Genomic DNA, 25,189 nt, shown 5'->3' with positions numbered 1-25,189 from the left:
TAAATCACAAAGAGTACAACTAATTCTACCATGTTAAAGAAAAACCGTACAGCTATCTGAAATACTTGTTCGTATTATTTTCAACTTTTCAATAAGTCTTGAGGTTAAATTCATGAAAAATGGGATTTTAGAGAAATTAGGTTATTAATATTAGATAATGTTCTAATAGAAAATTATCTTGCGATCTGCTTGTTAATAGGATAAGATATTTCAACTCTGATTAAACTATTAACTATGTTCAGTTGAAAGGAGCACGTTTTATACTATTTTACAAACGTACAGTGTGTAATCACATTTGGTTTTATATGTGAAGTAGTCAAGATTTTATGTTGTATGCTAATAATATATTACTATTTCGTGGTTATTACAGAGAATCACATAAAAGAAGTGTACTGCTACATAAACAATTTACGTGTCTAAACTATTTCTTCACACAAAATCAAATTTGCTGAATTGATATGAGTTGTGCTATAAGTTAGACGATGCTAAAAGGGGAAGGCCTTTTCCCAGTTGAGCTGATTGAGTTCTCTGGGTCCAGAAGGACAGAAAATATTGAAATTTTATTATTGAATGACCGGATTTTATCGATTTTATCTGGTTCTGCGATACACACTTCTTTCAGTTGTATATCATTCGGTTTATTTCTGTGGACTGAAGTGGAAAGACCATACTGTAAGAAAAAAAATTGATTTTGTATCCTTGGGATGATGGGAAGTCTCTTTTGCCAGGAAGTAAATATTTCTTATGGAGGGTGGAACTTTTGTGGTTTGTATATAACCCGAAAAGATTACTTTCACTAGAAAAGGTGAATGACAAAAGTCTTTCCTGAGGACATTTGATATTTTGAGCACGAGCACTAGAATAAATTGTGATACACTTGGTGATATCCACTAACCCACCCTGAATATAGATTTCACAATATCAATGAGACAACATAATCATCCAAAAATTACTGAGTGTGTATTCTACACCCTAATTTATGATCAGAAGAGTATGTCAAATTGCACCACTTTTGGTGCTTTTTTTTCACATCCACATGGGGTCACGTCTGCTCGGACTTATTTCCAATCTTGTCTTTATTGAGAAGTCATTTCCGCACAATTTGTTGCGTATCCACTCGAGAAAAATACAAGGTCGAAGCTTTTTTTCTACTTTTCCAAACAGAAATAGATTTTGTGAAGCGGAAAAGCTTTTTTTTTCTCTTACGGCTAGGAAACTTTGATATCTCTTTAAGCCTTTTAACCATCCAGGTAAGCTCATTGCAATGTTTGCAGATCAAGACATTTCTCAACATTTGAGCAAATTTTTCCAGGAAAATCACACTGAAAAACTTTTCGAGTTTGTAAACTAAAGTTTTAGTTGAACATCACTGCATAAAATGTGATTTATTAGACAGATGATAAATTTCTCACAATGTAGAAACTTTTGTAGTTTTCAAAAGTATAATTTCCAAACTATTATTTTTTGAACATTTTGAAATAGTGTGAATAGTAGATAAATGAGAAATTGAGAAATTGAATTAAATTGAAATTAATTAGAAGAACCAGCAGTGTTTAATTTATTTAACCCTTAAATGACAAGAAACTAATAGGGCAAGGGCTCATAATTTTGTCCAGTCTGCCTATAAGCATCGATGTTCCAAGTTTGAAGTGCGATATTTTCATTTCTAATTGACTTTTTTTGTTACTCCCTTTTCAGAAGGGTTGTTTAGAAACTTGCCAAGCTATTTATCGTCTTATTTTTATTAAAATTAGTTTTAATACGTTTAAAAATGAATTGATATGTAGAGGTGAATTTGACCCTTATTTTGAACAACTTGGTCATTAATTTGGACAACTTGGCTGTAAATTTGGACAGCTAATCCGCCTCAACAGGATGCCTATTGTTCTTCATTTGATGAACCAATCTTACCAAGTTCTCTTTCTGTTCCTGTAAGGGAAACGTACAATGTCACAAGAAGCTCGGCAAGTTTCCATATTATTCATTAAAGTGAGTTGACTTCGCTACTCCAAGTACGTGCGGATTCGCTCATTCCCTGGCCTTTTCAGAAGCCTTTGAAGGTTTTTCTCACTACATCTCGTTCGTAGAAATGATGCTCCTTTATTTCTCTAGGCATTTGTCCAACCTAGTCATCACAAAAGCTAAAACTTCACGAAATTTCGAGAGAAAAACACCTGTCCAAAATAAGGAGTATCACCTCACTGGTGAATCTCTTAGAAAATTTCCCATTTTTCCCACGAAAAATCTAATTCACAAGGCAAATCTCACTTCAGGTCAAATTTACAAATTACCACACAATAAATGGGTTTATTTTCAAGTAACTTCACCGTCTTAAGCATTTTTTGTTAAATTTTGAACATAGTTTGAAAATCATCTAAACGAATATGAAAATGACTTATCATTCTTACTAAATTACTCAATGTCAAATATAAAAATCTTCCAAATTTATTTCATATGCATTAATTATTAAGTTTGCTAGAAGATACGAGGTAAGAGCATTCGGAATATGCACTATATTACAGGATCAGAGTGTAAACGATAACAGATATGGACTTAGGGAAAGTACCCAGTGCCCATGCTTTGCACAGTCTCAAGTTCCATAATGACTAAATTTTTCAATAAATGTGACTCACATTTATTCAGAAACATAGGAAAGTCATTATGAAGATTGGGACCGTGCAAAGCATGGGAACTTTCTCCTACAATGGAAAAATATATAAAATATTTCATTCCTCTATAATCTTGATTTTGGTTATTTTTGAAAATTGAAAAGCTAGTACAACTTTTTTTGTTTATGCTGTAAAATGATTTTAGAACAATATTTTGTCTATATACGACAGTTACTTAGAAGCATTTATTCAAACAAACTTTTAAACACTGACTGAGAGAAATCCGAAAAAGTTAAAATCACATTCCAGAAATGTTAATTTTACCCTGCATTATTGATCCGAAATCGGTGTTAATATGATGCTTTTTAGGCGTATTGTGGGTTAAAGTTAACTTTTTCATGTTAATTTTACACTTAAAAGGTGGAAAATTAATATTAAAAAATGTTAATATATTTTTACACCTAAAAAGTGTTAAAATTACGAGGAAAAAAAGTAAATCGCACCCTCTTTTTTTCTCAGTGAAGGCAAAGATCAAAATAACTCTAAATTTAACATTTCTTAATTAATGGTTATGAAATTTAAATTCTTTTTAAACTTTTCCAAATTCTACACAAAAAAAAAATATTTCGAAAATTGTTCATAAATTATTTGTGAATTCCTATTGGGGACTTACAAAATGCTCGTAAATCGTATAACCCACAAACAATTTCGTAAAAGTTTGTACTGTTTTTCATAATATTATTCGTAACATAATCACTGGAAGAGTATCTTTTGTTCTTTTACAGATATTTGTTCGAAAATATTCGTAAACGCACAAGAAAGGTGTTCGTCAAATTTTTTCGTTTATTCTTCAAGTTTTGTCAGACAAACAAAAATCTATGAACAAGCGTTTGTAAAAAACAAAAGATAAGAACAATGTTTGTGAAAAAGTACAAACCTTTTTGTGGATTATACAATATACGAGCATTTTGCAAAACCCCAATCGGAATACACAAACATTTACGAACAATTTTACGAATTATATTTTTCTGTGTACACAAGTTTGAATCTTTCGGATCAGTATAATGCAGTTGAAATGCAAGTTACGTTAATTCAAAGACCAGTACCAACTTACCAACCCTAATTTATTATTTTATTGTTTTATTATAAAAATCGTTCCATGAACTTTTCTCGCAATCTATTCCGATGCTTTACTGTTCTAAACCAAATATTTTAAAAAGAAATCTTTAATTGAACGTTACGTTCTTTATTAAAACTTTAAATTTCCTACACACTCTCCCACACCTTCAGAATTACAACCATTACAAACTAAATTAAATGAAAATTTTAAAGCCTATAATGCTTAGTGACAAGAGTTTGTTTTTGAGCAAATTTAAGACAGGATAAATGAGTATACTCCACTTTGGTCTCCTACATTTTTAATGAAAATAATACTTTTAAATAGGTGTGATTATGAAGGAATCACACCTAAAATTTCAAGCACAACTTTAGAGTGTACAATTATAATCAAAAACTGCACCTCAATATTTCAAACAGAGTGAAATATTTGTCCATTTTAAATGGTCTTTAATTAAAATGTACAATGAATAATTCCATAAGAGGACTTTTGATTATTTTGAATAAATTTATTTGCTGTAGAAACATAATAATATACAATGTAATATTGCATTTATTACTGATTTGTATTCATAACGCCATCATATTTCTAATTAAATTTAAACTCATAGCTTATCCAATCGATAATGTGTAATATGAAAATTTTGCTATCTAGACAAATTTTCCTGATATACTAATAATTCCCAGTCTGACCATTCATTATGTACATCCGATTGTTGATATTTTCAGCTTAGAGCGGCAACTGTGTATTTCAGTGAATACATCTCAATAGACAAACCGTTCGGAACGCAATCAATTGGGTCGAACGCTTCGAATTGGCAGCCATTAATCATCCATTGAGCTATAAAATTGAACAAATAGATCAGTTAAACATTCAGATATAGGGAAAAATATATCGCGGAGATGTACAAATCACTTCTTTCTTTTTCCAATTGCTGATTGGAAATGAATGCGGCTTTTTCTTTCACCATCGCAGATTTTCGGCATTTTGGCCGCATGGGGTATTTTTAGAAAATATTAACGATTCATTTACAATACATAGTTAAGACAACGGACACACAGATGAAATTGTAACCTGGCAAAAGTAAACAATTTCGAGAATGTCGGTGTACATAAATCCACGAGGAGGAGAAATGCTTTTTGGTGGCAAACACACACTCCAGATGAAGTGTACATGGGCGAGGAAATATTATTTAGTGGCATTTTGATTATGTGGGGTGGCCTGGTGCTGTTGCCTCTCACAGAAGAGTCATTAATCGTAATCAAGGCAAAACAACTTAGTCTATATGATGGACATTTGATGATTGAGAATAGGTTTCAATACATCCGTTACAACGTGTTCGTTTTGGGCGGATTATTGGGAAATACTATTTAGAATTCCTCATAAATGTATACAAGTGAAAAAAATTGTATTTTAAAAAATAAATTATTTGCAAAATTATTTTATGTGTTGTACTTCCGGGAAACATCATAAAGTTACTAAACAGTTAAGAGTATCCAATTTTTTTCTTGAGAAGCAAACTCCTACCATTGAAAAAAATTAAATTTGACAGATGTCAAGTTTGAATTAATTATTACTGATTTAATGGTGATATATCACGCCATCTACACACAGAGAAATTTTAGTGGCATAACAACTCCAAATGGTGTTGTCGGACACACCAACCTCAACCCCAAAATCAACTAACCCCAATTCGGTGTTCAGAATACACCAAGTGGTGTCACAAAGTAACTAACACCGGCTTTGGGTTTCTGATTACACCAATTTTACACCAATTATTAACACCAAATTTAGCGTTGTTGGAACACCATTGTGGATTTTGTATCACACCATCTCAAGAAAATATAGGTGTTCCTTTTACACCAATAAATGAAAAATGTCTACAGATTTGCAACTAAAACTAAATGATCAAAGGATTTAGAATTAGGGCATTGGCATTCATTGGATGGGATTTGAAATTAAATTCCTGGGTGTTTCTGTTTAAGAATTTTTCATTTTTCTGTGTGTGTGGTCGATGGTGAGCGACGAACACCGTTTGGCGTTGCAACAGCACTGTTTAGAAAATTGATGGTGTTACTTTAGCACCATTTCAGAGATTTCTGTGGCGGAGTTAATACAACACCGCCAAAGCATTTCATAGAACACCATTGATTCAAAACTAGGTGTTAATTTGGTGTGAATGCTACTACGTTTGGTGTTCAAGCAACACCAACACCAAATTCAACCCCAAATTCAACACCGCTTTCTCAAAATCACTTCTCTGTGTGTACAGATTGGAGGTTTAGTCTAGTTCCCGAAGATCTCAAAATCCTTAACAGCAACCAAAATCCGATCCTAAGCCAAAATTTTCCAAAAAATCTTGACTGACAAGAATTAGAGAAGTAAAGCAAAGGCTAAACCTTAAATTCAAAGCCCATTTTACTCTCCGAAAATTTTAAGGTTTTCAACTGACTGTTTTTTCACGAAAAACATTTTAATGTACAAGTTGCTCTGCCTTGGTGTTCAATCATTATTTTGCGAAAATCCCGCTGAATGTCCAATTTTCTTTGTCCCAGCTGTTATTCCAGTATCCCATTACATAAAATTGTATTTGTTGACTCATAACTTTCCTCTGGCATTGATTCCCAATTTTCTCTTTCCACCAGAGAATGTCTCCTTAGCAATGGCCAAAGCCGCGCGACGGTCAGTTGCATCAGATCCGTCGTCGCCGACATCCTACACTAGATACTACCCGCCAAGGTATACAACAGAACCACTGGATCGCCGCAGACACGCCAACGGACCACTTCGTTACCATCCCCCTGAGGCTGTTATATCAAGAACCGACCGGACAACTCCATCACCACATTCAATTAGGTAATTTCTGGTCATTTGCTTGCAATATTAGCTGTAACTTTAAGAGGTAGGGTTGCGAGATTACTTGTGACTTCTCGCAATTTTCATCAGAAAATGACTCTGAAAACAAAAAAAATATGATGTGCTATCGTAACACATCAAATATTATCAATTTTGTGGTTTATCGAAATTATTTTATTGCAGATTTTCACGAGGACGCCATACGTACACTCATAGAAAACCGTGATTGTATTAATCAAAAATTGATAAATGCTAGCACAGCACAAATGTTAAAACAGCCAATCAACAGCCGTCCGTGATTAACATTTTGAGGCAATATAAGGATTTGGTAAATGAAATCACGGCGTGTTTCTATTTAACACGTCGTGATTAACATTTCGCGGCAATGTAAAGATTTGTTAAATAGTAACACGGCGTGATACCATTTAGCACGTCCGTGATTAATATTTTGGGGCAATTTGAAGATTTGTTAAATAGGAACACGGCGTGTTTCTATTTAACACGCCCGTGTTTGATATCTTGGAGTCAATATATTTTGGTTTTTAATAAATAGCATTATGCTGTGTTTCTATTTATCACTGACGTGATTTCTTTGATTTGTATCACTGACGTGTTAATAATTATTCAAAACATGTTCATATTTATCACCTTTTAAAATATCACGGAATCACGGCTCATGGTTGATTGATATCACGCGTGCTTTTCTCCGAGTGTAGAGTCAGGCCATAAGTAATGCCTCACTCTTAACTCTATAACTTTGAAAATCAGAATAATAAGCAGTGTTAGAAATTCTTATGTATAGTGGAGGCATCCCAATCCCAACCCTTTAATTCTGAGCTAAGCGTAAAATCTATAAAAAAAAAGTCTATTAATGTTCTTTCATATTCTCCGATAAAAATATTTAACTTTAAAACTTAAAATAGCGTTGAGCATCTAAAATAGTAAAAAAAAAAGCTTATAGGGGAAAGTACTCTCCGTTCGAACGTTTATGCCTTCGAATAATTTGAATTTATTTTACTTTTCCTAACAGATTTCCACATGATTTTCACATAATTATCAATAAATTGATAATAAGCTAACTAATATTAAATAGAAATGTTTAATTTTCATTATTAAAAAAATTAAGGAAATTCACATTATTCGAAGGCATGAACGTTGGGAGGGAGCGTACTTTTCCCCTAATAATAAAGGAACTGAAACAGAAATGTCGGAAATGTCACACTTCTTTAAGATGTGTTAAATTTCAAAACTGGTCTGTAGTTCCGTTTTAACATTTAAATACAGAAAAAATCGAGAGAGAAAAAAAGATTGGAAGAGATGAAGCATCATTAGCCTTTGATTCAGAATCGTTAAATCTTTAGTTTTGATATATATAATATTTAGCATAAGTCTTTAAGAGTCTTTTATATCAGAATTGGAGGAGTTTGGGTTCGTTGGAAAGGTCTTGGAATTCCTATCATATCAAGCCGATTCCTATTAGTTATGAACCTGCAGTGAACCGGTGTAACTATCCGAAATTCAATTCTGTTAATCGTAAAACTATTTTGAGGGATTTGTTGAATAAATGTTGATGATCAAATAGGCTCAAATCGGTTGTGAACCTTTAATGAACCGATTGTGAATCGATAAATAATTTTTGTTCGAAAATCAAGTCTGTTACTCTTAAAACTATTTTGAAAGATTTTTTTGAGTAATTTATGAATTTAGTTCAAATCGGTTGAAAACCGGCAAATGGTAATTGATTGCCACCCCTTTTTTAAATTAAATTGCTGATTTTGTTTTGAGTAAGGGAACGTTTCGCACATACTCTATCTGCAAATACTTGATATTTTTCTAATAGTCCTTTAATGAATGGCAATATACTTTAATAAAGTGCGTACCATTACCATAAGGTCACTTTACAGAACTCAATTTTTTTCTGTATTCGTTTTATTTAAATTTTTTCTGCAAAATACTTTGAATTGAATTAATTGACAATAGATTTATTATAATTTTTTGTAATGATCGAAACCATATGAGCGCAAAACCTTTATTTTGGATCCGAGCTCAGAATATTAAATATTGGCGTGACCACCTGACCTCTTGAACTCCTAACTTCAATCCAATTGAGAATATTTGGCTATTTGGGGGATTCTTGTTTGGCATATTTTCGCAGATATTTGCCAATACACTTACGTTTTGGAGTTAAAATCTGCAATTTTGGATACCTGGAACAAGCCTGAAGATAATTTCATCGAAAATTTAATCGATAGTATGCCTAATCACATTCTTGAAATACTTCAGAAAAACGTTGGAATCACTAATTTTAAAGATTTGCATAAAAATTATCTCGAATAATAACATTACAAAAAAAATTATTGATATTATCGTAGTTTTACGATCAAAAACGTATAAAATTGATATTTTCTCAATTCAAATTTAAGAAAGATGTTTCACTGTCAAAAAATTATCATAAATAGGATCCAATCAAAGTATTTTGTGGAAAAATAAATAAATAAAAAAATATTATATATATAGAAGAAAATGTGATTATTATGATAAGTGACCTTATGGTTTTGATACACTGGAAAACCATAAAAATCAGCATTTCTTCAATGGAAATATGGGAGAGCCGTTGCAATGTCAAAATAATACAAAAATCTATTGTCAATTAATTCAATTCAAAGTATTTGCAGAATAAATTTAAATAAAACGAATACAAAAAAAATTGAGTTCTGTAAAGTGACCTTATTGTAATGATACGCACTTCATCTAGTATTAAGTCACACATTTTCTGAAAAAAATGAAGTCAAATTCGTTAATGGAATATGGGAGTGTACGAAGTCAGAGTATGTGCGTAACCTGAAAGACTTCCCGTACTTATTATTATTAAATATTACAATTAAATGTTGTTAAATCATGTATAAATTTTCTGTCTTCTTATATTCTCGTTTGCTATTAATAGGTTTATTGATGTAAAATTAGTAAAGCTTTCGTAAGTTAATATTGAGATTAAGATTAATAAATTTTTGTTTTCTGCAGCCGTTTCGATAATGCCAGCACTAGCACGATACAGCCCCCAGCGAATGGCACCGTCAGCCCGGAGAGTGTGGCAGCTGAGCGCGAAAGAATTAGAATGGAGTTTTATGCTACTTATGACGTCATGACAGGTGTAAGGATAGCGGCAACATTGGGTGGCTTCTTCGGCTTGATGGTGATATTGGTGATGTACAAGAGTCGCAGTCACTCGAATTCAGCACTCAAGGATCCCAATATTGCCGCCGTGGCAGCTGCCGTTGTGCAGGAAGAAGAAGAGCGTGAGCTGCAGGAGGTTCTCGAGGCCTCCGGACTGACACTGTACTCCGATGACTATCGATATGACTTTCAACGACGGAGACTGCTATCGTTGGGAAATGTTAGTGCACCACCAGCACTGCACAGAGGACTTCGATTCTCGTCATTCGGTAGTAAGAAGTTAGAGATATAAGATTATTTGATAGCATATCTCAATGAATATCCTTCTGTGTGTGTCTTTCAGGTGGGTATAGTTCGTTGATGGATCCACCACGGAGATATTCCTATGGAGGTACAAAACCAAAGTGTTCGCCGGAGTCTTCGAGAATTCTTAGTGCCTATCAGATGGGAGACAGTTTCGGAATAGACGACTTCATCGAGTCTGATGATGAGCATGAGGTGGATGATTTCGATCAGACAACCATAACAGCTGAATCGGGATATCCCAGTCACTTATCCGTTCCCCAGAAGGTACTAACACATAACTTTGACCTACATTAGACTGGTAGATAAACAATTAAATTGGGGTTAATATCTGATAACCCTGGCACGTAAAGTACCACTATAAGAACTCCTAAGATGCTGACGAGGAATGTCCTGTCGTATCACTAACTTAAATAATAGCTCAATCCCTGACACTATAACTGAATGATGGGTAAATTGCAATGTTTCCGAAATGGAAAGTACCTATTCCTTCTCTCACTATATAGCACCATATAACACTAAAAATCTTTCATCCTGAAGAGGGTAGTAAAAAGCAAACTATACTCCCTGTAATCTTAGTATAATCCGTACCATGAATGAGCTGTGAAGCGAGAGAACTCATATGGGGGGAAAAATACGTTGAACTTTCTCTGCATATAACCCTCTGTGGGAGCTATTACTTAAGTGTTTTAAAGTCCTTGGCGTTCACTAATTAAAGATTAAAAGTTTTGCAATGTACATATATCATCAAGAGCCACAAAATAGTTCTAATGAAAATCATGAAGATGAGACCACAATTACCACACTTGTTGGTCTTCCTACTTATGTGCAAATTGCAATATTTGCAAAATTACGAATTCTAAAATAAATACTTTTATTGTATTCAATAAATAAAAAAAATTTAAAGGAAGTCCGTGATAATCTGCAATCGATATTTATAATAAAAACCTACAATTACAATCTTTCATCTCAAAGAATAAATCAATTTGAACGAAATGTAGATTGATAATCCATCAAAACAGTAGCAAAGCTTATCGGTTTTGAGGAATGCTCAAATTGAAAGAATAAAGCACTCCTTGATTTTCTTATTATAGTTCGTAAATCATAAAAACATTTTTAAATTGACTATTTTGGATATTAAAACCTTCAGGAATGCTTTGACCTTTTACCTTTAATACACTTTCGACGCTGAAAAATCAATAAAAGGAATGAGCTGAGGTCAATGGCATAGACAATATAGGTACGCCTGAGTTTACAGCTAACTCCAAAACACATCAAGAATGATAGAAATTGATAAAGTTGTTTATAAATTCGAAAAAACTTAAAAAGTACGGTTTTGGATGGGTAGAAGTCTAAAACAAAAAAAACACTTCTCTAGAGAATTTCTATTTATAGGCATCCCCGATAACTAGAAGTCCATATCTTTCACCGTTTGTCCTTCAGCTCGGAAACAACAATGCAGACGAATACAAATACAAGAGAAAGATAAACAAGTAATAACATACAACTCTCTTTTAGAGTCCGATATCTTATACATTTTAGCTTTATAAACGGAAAAGGAAAACGGCGTAAAGTCCTAAAGCTTGAAATTTCAAAATTCTAAAATCAATGGATTTCAACTCTCTTTTTGAATTCGAATAATCTGGAGAGATCATCGAGGATCGGAAGTCGATATCTTATACGTTTTGTCTTTACAAACTTGAAAAAAGGACAAACAACATAAGGTCCTAAAACATGAAATTTCAAAATTCTAAAATCGATTGATTACAACTCTCTTTTGATTTCGATATCTTATACGTTTTGGCCTTACAAACGGAAAAGGCAAGCCGCGTAAGATCCTAAAACTTGAAATTTCAAAATTCGAAAATCAATGGATTACAACTCTCTTTTGAATTCGAACAATCTGGAAAGGTCATTGAGGATCGGAAGTCGATATCTTATACGTTTTGGCTTTACAAACGGAAAAAGACAAACAACATAAGTTCCTTAAACTTGAAATTCCAAAATTCTAAAATCGATTGATTACAACTCTCTTTTGATTTCGATATCTTATACGTTTTGGCTTTACAAACGAAAAAGGCAAGCCGCGTAAGGTCCTAAAACTTAAAATTTCAAAATTCGAAAATCAATTGATTACAACCCTCTTTTGAATTCGAAAAATCTGGAGAGGTCATTGAGGACCGTAAGTCAATATCTTATAGGTTTTGGCTTTATAAACAAAAATTAAGATCTACCACTCAAATCTTGGCGTTAAGGCCTAAAGTTAGGCCCAAAGCTGGGAGTTAAATAAATTTTGAGCGCTGTACTCCCTTACTCTGTGTAAGACCGAAGCGTAGTATCCTAAAACTTGAAATTTAAAAATTCCAAAAACAATGTTTTACAATTCTCTCTTTGAGTTTGTGCAATAAAATATCTTGCATAAGGTTTAGTCATTTCCTTCTCTTCCAGGAGTTTTGTTAATTTTCACGAAAATAAATTTCAGAGTCATTAAAAGGCTTTAGAAACCACAAAGGAAACGTCACTAACGTCAGCCATGACTTTGATCCTACTTTTGATTTTGATTTGATGTTACCTAAGCCATTTAACTCATTCTTAAATCAGATGATAAACAATATATAACTCCATTGGATGTATAAAAATTATATAAACATTAAAAATTCAAATATCGGTTTATTTCCTGTTCATTAAAAATCTAATATAATCTGTGAAATTTGGTTTTCGCTAAAAGCTACTGGATTATTACCGATTCATTAATGAAAAAAAATAACATTTTGAAGTACTTGAACGCTGGAAATTTAGTCAATCACTTACCTAATAGAGTATATTTTGAAGTCTTGAATGTAGATTACAAAATTGTGCTTTTTACAATACCCCTATAGGGTAAGTGTGCCAAATTTCAGCATAGTTGCATGCAAACGTCAAAGTCTCAAGTTTGAAATGTGATATTTTTAATACAAATTGATTTTTTTATTCCTTCTTCTTAAGGAGTGTTGCTTGGAACCTTGTAAACAGTTTACCGTCTTTATTTGCTCTAAAATCATTCTTAATACATTTTAAAATGAATAAAAATGTAGACATAGCTTTGGTGGACTATTCCGGCCACCTTCATTCTCATACTTTCTTGCCTTTCGGGAATTCTCCCAAAGCCTTTTTCACGTCATCTCGTTTGTCGAAGATACATTTTTTGTGATTTTTTGCATTGTATAATCTCTAGAGTATGTAAAAACTAAAAATCCATGGGAATTTGAGGAACACGAAAGGTGGCCGGAATTGCAAGCCGGAATTTGGCACACTTACCCTACCTCTGTTGATAGAATAGAGTCAAGAGTAAATAAAAATTAAAGAGTTTACTTTAAATGACAATCACAATTTTCCTATTAATTCTGTGATACAGCTTGTGTATTTAATTACGGGTTTTAGTAGTCGAAATGTAGCAATATCAACTACTTTCTGACCAATATTAGTCGCAATTTTAAAGCAAGAATTATGTAATGTTGCGGATAAGCTTTAAGAAAGAACAGATATCTTTCGAATAGAAAATGAATGACATGAGACCAATTTGTAATGTGGTTGATAAATTCGTCAATTTGTCTTTATGTGTAATGTAGATTAGTCAGCATTACCGTAATACTACCGTCTAATATGCCTCAATTCTAGTAATCATATTTGAAAAAGATTGAAAACATTTTTTAAACTTGAAATCCATTAGGGAGTAAAAATAAATAACGGGTATTTTAAAGCCCTCAATCACTGACAGTAATATTACGGTCGCGAAACAGTAACTAACTAATAAGTAAAAGTGTTATGTGAATGACTTGTTTAGTAGTTTTTTTTTCTCATATACTTGTAAACTAATTAATTCTGTAGTTGACCTCTAATAAATCAACATGAACTATAAAAGCTAACCCTGTTGCACTTTCAACTTTAAAGTGAATGATTTTCTGATGGATTAGCGACAATGTGATTATATTGTTGATGTCATTTCAGCAATATGATTCCAGACGAAGCAGTGGGATCACTTGCTGCAGCACAGAGAGCTCATACCTGGAACGTCGGTGTTCGTCTATAACATTAGGTATTCACTCATTGGCGCCAATTTCGTCACACAATCATTCCCGACGTTCCAGTCGTGATGCATGGGACGTTAGCAATTTTCCCGATATTAACATTATACAGCCCACACCCAAGACTTCACCATGTCCCAGCGAAGGGAACATCAATGAACGCACAAAGATCGGATCGACGGTACGGCTGAGACGTAGCCATGAGCCAACTATTGAGTCTTTCGATTATATCTCCGAATATCCCGATACCAACGGCGAGGAGGAACATCGGGAACGTTCAGTCGAGGACTCGGTTTCAGGAAGCACTCGAAGAGCACCCCTAGCCTCACTGAGCTCCTTCAAGATCTCTTCAATTGATTACCAAGACTCAGACTTAAGGAGTCTGGGATCGGACTCAGTTTTCGTGGAAAGCTATGCCGATACAGACGAAGACATGGAGCAGTTCAGCACGGACAGCGATGACGCTAGCGATGGTCCGACTCCGCCGCACACGAAACGAGCCACCATTGGCGAGGGTCTACTTCTTCGCCCATCAGTCAACCTGTCAACCAATCGAGACAATAGTTGCTCAAGTGACAATCTTCCAAAGTCCAATAGTTCAGCACACCTCTCGAAAACCTTTCAGACAAAGGCAGTGATCGAAAGACGGTTGGATGATGCCGATATGGATACAGGTGCATGTCCTAGCAGTATAAGCAACAGTAAAGCCATGGTAAAGAGTAAAAGTGCTGAAGAGTGTATAGTGGTGAGTGTAGTTGCGGATCCCGATAGACGATCCACAAATTCTGGTCCAGCTGTGATTCTTGAGTTGCCTGTGATAACCACACAGCAGCAAGTCGACGAACAGCCAATTGATCCAAGTGTTCCTGGTCCCTCGAGGAAGTGGTCCAAAGAAACCCTCTTTTAGTTCAGCCCGCCTGTGTAACACTACCCCACAATTGTGCTGCCGTGAATCAAATATTAGGTAAATTTTGCCGTTTCTCAATAGATCAGGAGATAATATCCAAAAATTGCAATATAATATCAAATAAAACAAGAAAAATGTTACGTATATAAGAAAATCTAATGCGTTTCCTTCAAGCTAAAGCACTGAGAATATTGAGTGAATTGAGGAACATTGCATCTTTTTCTAGCTCTTCTATTTTTCTAAAACAAATTTAATATACTCTACTTTACTCGAACGTATACTTGTGAAATTGAAAATTGATCGGAAGATACCCAATCAATCCCTGAATAGCTCCTGAGACCTGCTATAACTTTAAAAACATGAAAGTTCCGAATTCTTGGTTGCATTTTGGAAGTTAGTAGATTTAAAAAAGAAAAGATTGAGGATTAAAGAAAATATTAAAAAAGAGAAGAAATGTACATTGACCGTTAAATCTTTTAAGCGGTTTTAGGTCACTTACATCTTTAATAATTCAATCCTAAGTTATTTTTCCCAAAAAATCGCGATTGATCAGAAATTAGGGCAGTTAAGCCATATGGCTAAGTCTTAGGTGTGCAGCCCGTATTACCGTCACTTAACAGTCAACGCTTTACCGTTTAATTTTTTTGGTGCTAGTAACATGTTTCGTTAAAGATAGGACTACGCCTATTGTGTAGGTTTAGGAATGTGATTATACAATTAAATATCCAAGACCCTAACCAAAACGGATGTCAATTATTTTTTTCGAAAATTCATATCTTTATTTTATTTTCCGAAAAAGGCTTAATCGATATTAGACGATTCATATTCACAGATAGCCCAATATCCAAGAAAATCTACACATAGTTAGTTTGAATATAGTTAATTTTCATTTAGTAAATGAGTCTTGAATAAAAGTTCATCTGCGTGAAATTACCCCATTTTGTGTTTTGCTGTAACGTTAGACAAAAAAGATGTTTCAATAAAAAACGTCCGAATATGAAAGAATAATATTTTTCATGCAAAGTTTTGCATGTAATAATTGCATATAAAACGCCAATGTCTCAAGTTTACCATGTAATATTTTGAATAAAAATTGATTTTTGTATTACTTCTTCTTAAGGAGTATTGCTTGGAAACTTGTACACAGTTTATCGTCTTTATTTTCCCTAAAATAATTTTTTTATCCTTCCTTCAAAAAAAATGATTTTTAAGACATTTTAAAATGAATAAAAATATAGACATACCTTTGGTGGCTTATTTCGACCACCTTCGTTCACATAGTTCCTTACCCTTCCGGAATTATTGCACTGTCTTTTTCACATCACATCGCTTGTCGAATCGACATTTTTTGTTATTTTTGCATTGCATAATCTCTATTGTATGCAAAAACTAAAAATTCATGTAAATTCGACAACTAAAAAAGAATGGCCGGAATTGCAAGCCTGCCGAAATTTGCTGCACTTTCCCTAATGTGTGTAAAACATCAAATATCTTTTTTTTACACAAAAAATAAAAATTTTGTGTAACATTACACTAAATCTTTACATAACTTTTCACAAATTACACAATTTCTGCTGCGTGCACGTATTACACAAAAAAGTTTCTGTAATGGTGCAAAGGTAAACAGAAATTACATTTATCGCATTCTTCTAATGCTAAAATTTGCACAATTGTCACCTTCCGCGCCCTATTTTTTTTTAATTTTATTATTTAATTATCATTAAAAAGAATATACGTAATTAGACTTAGGTACTTTACTAATTGAAAATTATTCTAAGAGAGAGAAAATTTACTATTCAATATTAGTAAACCTAATTCTCTTGTTGGATTTAAGGCTAATCTATAATTTGAAAATATAATTCAAAAATCGACAAAATTTTTAATTAAAAATTGAGCAAAAAAATCCAGAAACATTTTTTTAACGGTCAAGAGATATTATGTTATTCTAAATATTGAATTTAATACATTCACTGATAAAAATAAAAGGATAAAATTGATCCAAATTTGATCCTATCGCAAATTATAGATCAAATTTACATGTTCTATTATGATAAAAATGCATTCAATGATTTTGATATTTGATCCATCCTTTGCAAAAGGATCAAATTTGGATCAATTTGATCCTTTTATTTTTACCAGTTTTGAGTGAAATTGATTAAGTTTAGAAAACTTTCAAATCAGTTATTTTATCATAGATTAATTTATAAAAAGGAAATTCCTTCACACAGTAGATTTTATCACACAGAACATAATTTAAAAATTTGAAGACTAAGGTTAACATAACCTAAAACTTTTCTAATTAACCTATTTGGTCAAATTAACAATGATTAATATTCTCAGAAAGAAGCATATGCAAAAAACCAGTTTTTATTCATTGAGTTGGATTGGTTTTATGCGTCGTGTCTTGGATAAATATAATAATTTCGAAAAACAGGTTTTAGTCTTGGCTAGATAATTTTTTGTTTTAGTCTGCAAACAACGACAAGATCTACGCTATTATATTCCTATATTCGTTCAAGATAATTACTTAATGAGTGAAAATGCTGTTTAGGGATTATTCATTGGAGTTGGCAAACATTTTGGCTCTGATCCAAAATAGTGGTTATACACTAAACTGATACATTAGCAAACTTTTTGCAATGTTGAAAAACAATGTGAGAAGCATAATTCATCTGCATTTCCCCAATTCACTTAAATTTTCAACGCAAAAAAGATGCATCTTTCTGGAAAATTGCCTTTTCTTGGGTAATTTTGAAGTGCTAAAAAAAACAGTTTCTTATTTAATTTTCAAATTGCACGCAACGATACTCTAGTCAATTTCTCAAATTAGCGCATTATGTGGTTTCAGAAGTAACCACAAACATCCTCTTAGCATTTCATAAAATCAAATTTGTGCGCTAATTTTGCATTTCTTGCTCTATAAGATTTTAAGTATGGAAGAAAAGATGAATATTTTTTTTGTATAATGACACTTTAGCTATATTAATTTAGCTAGGACGTTTTAAAGAAAATGAATTCACCAGATGATACTTTTTATTAACAATCGATATTACTATTTATCATATGGGATGAAAAAAAATTATACGAAAACCAAATTCTACCTATGTTAATGTAAAATGGATACAACTAATTATAATAAGAGAATAATTTTTAAGAAAATGTTAAAAAATTTTCCTCTTTGTTCGACATTAAGTGAGGGAAAGTCTCTAATATCGTTTAATTTATAATATCTTGTGAATACGTTTATAAAAAAATCTGTTTTAAGTGGGAGAGAGTGGAAGAAAATCTTCAAAATGAAAACCAAAAAAAAATGAACTATTTTCTAAAGACAAACCCAAAATGCTGTATATTTGTATTCAAAAATCTTGTATGATAAATATTGAACAGAAGATAAATGTAGATAATGCCATAGGGATACTTATTAAGAAAAAAAATACCAATGTATTGTAAAATTACTTAGAACAAGGATAAAGAGAAACAGACAAGAGTTTGTTATTGAGGGTATAAAAGTCTATATTGAAACTATATATACATGCAGGTATATATAATTCAAAAATAAAATGAGGAAAAAAAAGAAAAATGTCATGACATATCTTCAATGAAGCAGTTTGTATAGTAAAAATATACTAAGTATTAATTGTGCATTTTGCAGTTATGTAAATTTATAATCGAAAGTATAATAATAAAGAAAAGTGGATATAAACGATTGGAAAGTAGTTTGTGAGAATTATTAAAATAAAAGAAAAGATAAATAATCGTTTTTAAATTGTCATAGGTATCATATATTTTTCTACTGCATATTCTTCTACTTTATAGCCAAATGAAAGTGAAAATTATTAATACAACATGTTATTTAGTCAAAATAAAAAAAAAGAGTATTAGTTAGTCTGTGGAAGTGCAGTAAATATATTTATTGCACTTTAAAATGAAAAAAAAATATAAGAAAATTTGAACGGATGGCAAACTTATAACTATTTATTGCTCATTGTATGAGACAACAACTCCCCATAACCGCCTGAATGCTTTTAAAATTATAATAGTTAATATCGAATTATCTGTGAAGTATTCAAAATCATTGCAGTGCTACGAATCACATATTTATCGCAAAAATCATAATGGATGTAAGGTAAATCTTTAATTTTCGACATTGTAACATTCCATATCTGAATCTAAAAGTTATTTATAATGCTGTTTTTAAGTTTCTTTTCATCGCTATATTAATGCATAATGTGTACATTGTTTCGTAAACGAATGCAGAAAAACTTCTTATATCGAGAATCGTGCCAAAAAAAGTCTTTATGAAACTTCAAAATACTTTCAGTAGATGATAAATAAGAAAATAATTGCAGACAGAGTTGATATTCACGAAGAACTTAAATAAGATAAAGATATTAGGGAGAGGTGGGGCTACTTTGAGCAGTGGGGTTACATTAAAAAACGATTTTTTCGTATATTTCTAAAGGAACCTAGGCCTTACCATAATTTAAATAATTTAGATCGAGTATTGTTTGACCTATCTAAATTACATTATGGTTCCGACCACTTTCCTTCAGAAATATTTGCGAAAAAATCGTATTTCAATGTAGCTCCATAGCTCAAAGTAGCCCCAACTCCTCCTAAGCTGTGCGAAATAAAAATTTATCAAGAAGTTCTTGTTGCCAGATTTGAAAACTGAACTTCATTCTTTTAGTTTGTCAATATTGAAAAAAAATCTTATATAATATATTAAACCTAACCTGAAAAACCTGCTAAACTCGTCTTTTTAATAAAAAGATGATCAGCAATTGATCTACAATATAGACTGACCTAGGGAATATTTTTTTATAAAAAATAATTCCAAATTTCTTTGCTCAGTCATTAAACATCTTTTTTTTCAAAGATGTATTAGATCGTGCAGTATTCTGGTAAAAATTGTCAGTAAAACAGAAATTTAGTGAAGTAGAGGGAAGTAGGGCACTTTTGAAATTGGAATTTTTCACCTATTTTTAAATAAAATTTAGCTTTATCGTGATATAATTCAGCTGCGCAAACAGATTGAGAAGCTAAATTACATTATGATACGGCTCAGTTCCACTTAAACATAAGAGAAAAATCCCAGTTTCAAAGGTGCCTCACTTCCCCCTATATTTTCAAAAGGAAAAATGAAGAAGTTAATAAACCATATTGATATTTTCGGTTTGATATTAAGGAGATTTGAAATCACTTTAAACTTTCTGATTCACTAAAATTTAATTCTGAATTATTAACTGACCAATTTGCATTTCCTACTGCGCAATCTGTTAATTTACTCATTAAAACTTGTAGTTTCTTTTGGAACATATTCTTGAATTATAAAAATAACTCTTAATTAGATGACTATTGATTTTCCTTTGCTAAAAATACGTCACAATTTTTATTCATTAGGCTTTTAAGACCGAGTAATTCTCTAGTGACCCGAAAAATGTAACTATTTAGAAAATCAATGACTACAGTTAAACAAAATATAATAATAAAAAATTATTATATTCAATTGCTTATTTGATCCTTTCTTAATAACCTTTTTACGAAAATACCGTATAATAAACTTCGGAATAAATAGTTCTCTATAATTTTTGCTTGGTTTATTGTTTAAAAGTCCATCAAACATCTTATTTTTAGTAAATGTTTAAATTTGAAAAAAAAGCGGAAATTGCGGTTTAAAAACATTAATCTAAAATATTTTTATCCTAAGAGAGTAGAATAAAAGAGGAATGTTTTTGAATAGGGTAAGGTGGGGTAGTTTCACGCATGCATTATACTTTCGAAAATAAAAATCTTTACGACGAAAAATAATTATTTGGGATTTGTCCTATATATTTTCAGATAGTCAATACTCAAGAGAAACTAATGAAATATAATTATTTTGAAAATATGATTTATATTCGTTAGCAAATGAATCCTGAAAAAAGGGTGGCAAAGCATCACAGAAGTCCTGACTTAGATGCTATTCCTCAAAATTACTTTCGCATCATTTACCATATACCGGTTCTCAACCTATTTGAACGGATTTATATATCACACAAAATATTGCCTAAAATAACTTAGTACTAATTTAATTTAATTTCAAATAAAAATTAATTATCGATTATGAACCGGGTCATTACCGATTCAAAACCGATTGGAACCAGTTCAGTTTTGCCCGAAATTCCAAGATCTTTCCAACGAGCCCAAACATGACCCCATTTGCCTGATAAATAAGCTCTCTAGAGAGCCTTTTTTAATCTTTGACCTTGGAAAACCGTTATTAGGAAGGATTCAACAGGATTTTCACACATGGTCAATTATCCGCTCTAAAACACATCCAAAAATGAAAAAAAGATCACACGAGTTATTTTCCAGCAATCCTAAAAACATGGTTTTGGTGGGGGGAAATGAGGGACATGTTAACGATCCTTGGATCGACTTATTTGGGGTGCCCCTTAGGTCCAAAGTCGCTATCTCTGACCGTTTGGCCTCTAGAGCTGGCGACAGCCGGACTGACAGGCAGACAAACTGACAAACAACGTGACGACATTTCTCATAAATCGTCTGAAACGCAAAGATATGTTGAAAAGTGGTCTCCGGGGGGTGAAAAGAGGTAAATTGAGGGAGGTATCAAAAATCGAGGGATTATAATACTGCTCTCTCCGTGGAGTACGAGCAGTACAAAGTTTAATTGCGTGAAACAGCCCTACCTTTCCCTATTAACAAATTCATTATTTTCTATCTTTGGGGACAGTTTGCACCAGTATTTTGCCTTTTTTTAAGTAAATATTCTTTTTGTATCTTTAAAACATTTTTTGAATCTCTTAATACAAGTAGCTAACCTATAACGAAAATAATATTTAACGTATTTAACCAAAATTTTTTGTAAAATATTATTGGCTTGAAAAAAAATAAAGCAGCGGTTCTAGTTCTATTTATCTACAAAATCCCAAAAATGAATATCTGAAAATTTCAATAACAAAACTAATTTATAAGATTTCTCCTATTCATTTAGTAGACACTGTTATAGATCGTTTAAAAAATTGCAATCTTATTACATCTGAGAAAATATGGTTTTCAAAATTACAGGTATAAGAGTTTCCAAAATGTCAAAAAGGTTTTTCATACTTTGAAAAAAAGTATATGACAATACTAGGACGTGTTTCAAAAAGGTATAAATGGTTTCTCGAAAGAATTTCCGGTGTTGTAATCTAGTGCTAAAATTTTTGAGAGAAAAAAAAAACTTAAAAATAAATAAATATTGAAATTATTGCAGAGAATTTTTCGGGAATCTTTACGAATACTATAAAATTCTAAAATGGATAACTTTAGCATGATTTGGTAAAAACCTAAAAATTCGCAATAAGATTGCAATTTAGAAATAATTTTCACTATTTTGAAATATTATGCCACTTTACTTATCTTTGTCTTATCTATAAAATGTTCTTTTGCCATATTTTCAACTCTGTCTGAAAGAAAATATTGTCCTTTCATTTGGAATCTATCTAAAACCAAATGAATGAATAACGTAGCATAGTGCATCATTTATTTGAAATTTCATCTAACAATACTATTGGACCATTAATCACAATCAATTAAAATTTAGTAAAAGATAAAGAAAAAAACACTAATAATGAATCTATGCCTTCTAATATAAAAAAAAGAAATAATAATAATGACCAATTTAAGAGGGAGAATTAATAAAAGAAAAAAAATTAGAATGAAAAATTTCCAACGTCATTATTTTACAGACGAGATTTTAGAGAGGTCCTTAATAGTTTCTAGACTTTAAAAGAAAATTCCAACATGCACAAAGAATTTAAAAAGGTTTCTTATTCACTTTGAGATAGTGGATCATCTTCCAGAGAGTGGATTTTCTTGAGGAACGTGACATTTTCCTTTATGATTTTGCTCAAATTTCTCTCTGAGGTGATGGAAGACCTTGGGTGTGCTCTGAAAACATCCAAGTACATCTGTCTAGCCCAAATTGAACACAACGCCGAAAAGTCTTATTAGATAATATCCCCAAGAGTGACTTGTTATATCGATCCATTAGTTATATCTTGGAGAATTACTATCCGTTGCGACCTTGCCAAATGATAAAGCATTGATTTGTACACATAACAGCAATTATGTGCAGCTTCATTGTCATGTACAATTTGATTGATAGACAAATGCACGAAGGCAGGACATGTTACATTAAATTATAGAGATATCTTCATGCACACACAATATAAAGCCATACTGTACCTTTTCCAAAAGTTACACAAAATGAAATCTCATAGGGATTCACTGTGAACTTTATACACCAGAAAATAGAGCAAGAAAATATCTAAAAAGAAACTCGTGATGATGTTGTTAAATAGTGAAATCATTAAGCCAATGAGTAAACTCAGAAAAATCTGTTGAATATTGATATGTAAATATAATATGAGGATTATTTAGCTATTGTACAGGGAATCTTCGTGTTCAGATATACTCTCATTTCTCCATATTTGAGAATTTTTAACCGATTTTAAAAGACATTAGACAATGTCTTCAAATTTCATAACTTTCAGTCCATTGATTTTGATACTAAACCGTTATCGTTGTACGTTTGAGAGAGATCTATTATTCAAAATTCTAATATGAAGAAAAATAATATAATCCATTTATGGGAGACCTGGGCAAATTGTCTAGTAAATGAGAATTTTCTTTTCACATGATTTGCGAAATAATGTTTGAATCAGACTGATAAATATTTCAATGAATAGGGGAGGATGTATTTACTTTGAAAAAAATATTAATGGTTTGTTTAATATTCCATGACACATTGTAACGTCCCACTACTGTGTAATTCTACTACCTGCTAATTCTATCCTACTTCCCCTATACTTTTTTTATGTTAAAAAACGTCTACGGGATCCTTTTATTTTCTGTAATTTTTGTTTTTTTATTCGTAAGACCTTCCAAAAAAAACAAAAATTACAGACAAATTAAAAATTAAAAAAAAAATAGAGCAAATTGAACTCCACCTAGATTTTTTTATCACAGCCATTACAGAAACTAGGGGAAACTGTCCATGCTTTGCACGGTCCCAAGCCTCATAATGACTAAATTTTTCCTATGCTTTCAATAAATCTGACTCATCGCACTCATATTTTAAAAACTAGGGGAAAGTGTCCTGTTTTTAAAATATTATATATTGCGGAGTCACATTTATTCAGAAACATAGGAAAAATTTAGTCATTATGAAGCTTGAGACCGTGCAAAGCATGGACACTGTCCCTTATACACTTATGCAATGGGTGAATTTCATCGAATTTTTAATATTTTAAAATTTTATTCAAAAATAACAACGACTTATGAAACGGATATTCTGAAAAAATAAATAAGTGAATATCGAAATTATCAAAAGAAGTTACAGTAAAATTTATTATGGCTGTCTTTTCGAGTCTAACATAAATCATTAAATCAGTCTTTATAAGCCGACTAATATTTCTTGATAAAGATTTTTAATTATAAATTTTCATAATTATAAAAATGGTTTCAAGCTTATAAACAATGGAAATATTAAAAACTTTTGTTACAATTTTGAATTTAATTCAATTCAATTTATTTTCATCTCATTTCGTTTTTTTTACCCCCCTTCCCATGCATTCATCGCCGTCTTAGCGTTGATTCCAGCCTCCAGGACTAAACGATGGAAATGTCCCTTCGCAGGCTGTATCTTATTTATTACAATATCACTGTTACATTTGCTTTGGAATATGAAACGACTCGGAAATGGTTATCTTTCATTTAGAAGAAGAAGGGAAACTCGGGCACCACCAAACACGGGGTAGCACCAAACACTAATTTTTATTTCTAAACTACTTGGACTATCTCAACCATTTTTTCAATATGGAGAAGCATCCCTATAGTGCCTATAAATTCCTATAGGTCTTATCTTCTGAAGTCGAATATTTGATTAAAAAATCGCACTGTTTGGTGCTAACCCGTGTTTGATGGTGCCCCAGTTTCCCCTATATAATTTTAATCTATAACTCTGATCTCGTATTAGTTCATTCAATTTTTAATGCGATTTACACAAAATATCGTTATTCTACGTTTTAAAGTTTGTTTTGTCTTTGAATGACTTAATATTTAGAATCTAATCAATTTATTCAGGAAAAGATGGACTAGATCTGCAAAACTT

General features: G+C 31.9%; 1 protein-coding gene across 2 annotated transcripts in view; it reads left to right on the top strand.

The window, feature by feature from the left end:
• The window catches only part of LOC129807174 (uncharacterized), an 82,613-nt gene extending 67,480 nt beyond the window's left edge, over positions 1 to 15,133 (top strand). The window contains exons 2-5 of one of the 2 annotated variants that reach the window (XM_055856263.1): positions 6,372 to 6,582; positions 9,604 to 10,025; positions 10,100 to 10,326; positions 14,047 to 15,133. In XM_055856263.1, the coding sequence (XP_055712238.1) occupies positions 6,389 to 6,582; positions 9,604 to 10,025; positions 10,100 to 10,326; positions 14,047 to 15,030 (1,827 nt within the window). In that variant the 5' untranslated portion in view covers positions 6,372 to 6,388 and the 3' untranslated portion in view covers positions 15,031 to 15,133. Of the gene's footprint in view, positions 1 to 6,371; positions 6,583 to 9,603; positions 10,029 to 10,099; positions 10,327 to 14,046 lie in introns of both variants that reach the window. The other variant, XM_055856262.1, reaches the window with a different exon arrangement.
• Positions 15,134 to 25,189: the final 10,056 nt, after the last annotated feature.

The sequence above is a fragment of the Phlebotomus papatasi genome, chromosome 3 (genome assembly GCF_024763615.1).
Source record: "Phlebotomus papatasi isolate M1 chromosome 3, Ppap_2.1, whole genome shotgun sequence".
Taxonomy (NCBI): Eukaryota; Metazoa; Arthropoda; class Insecta; order Diptera; family Psychodidae; genus Phlebotomus; species Phlebotomus papatasi.
This window is presented reverse-complemented; position numbering and strand designations above follow the sequence as displayed.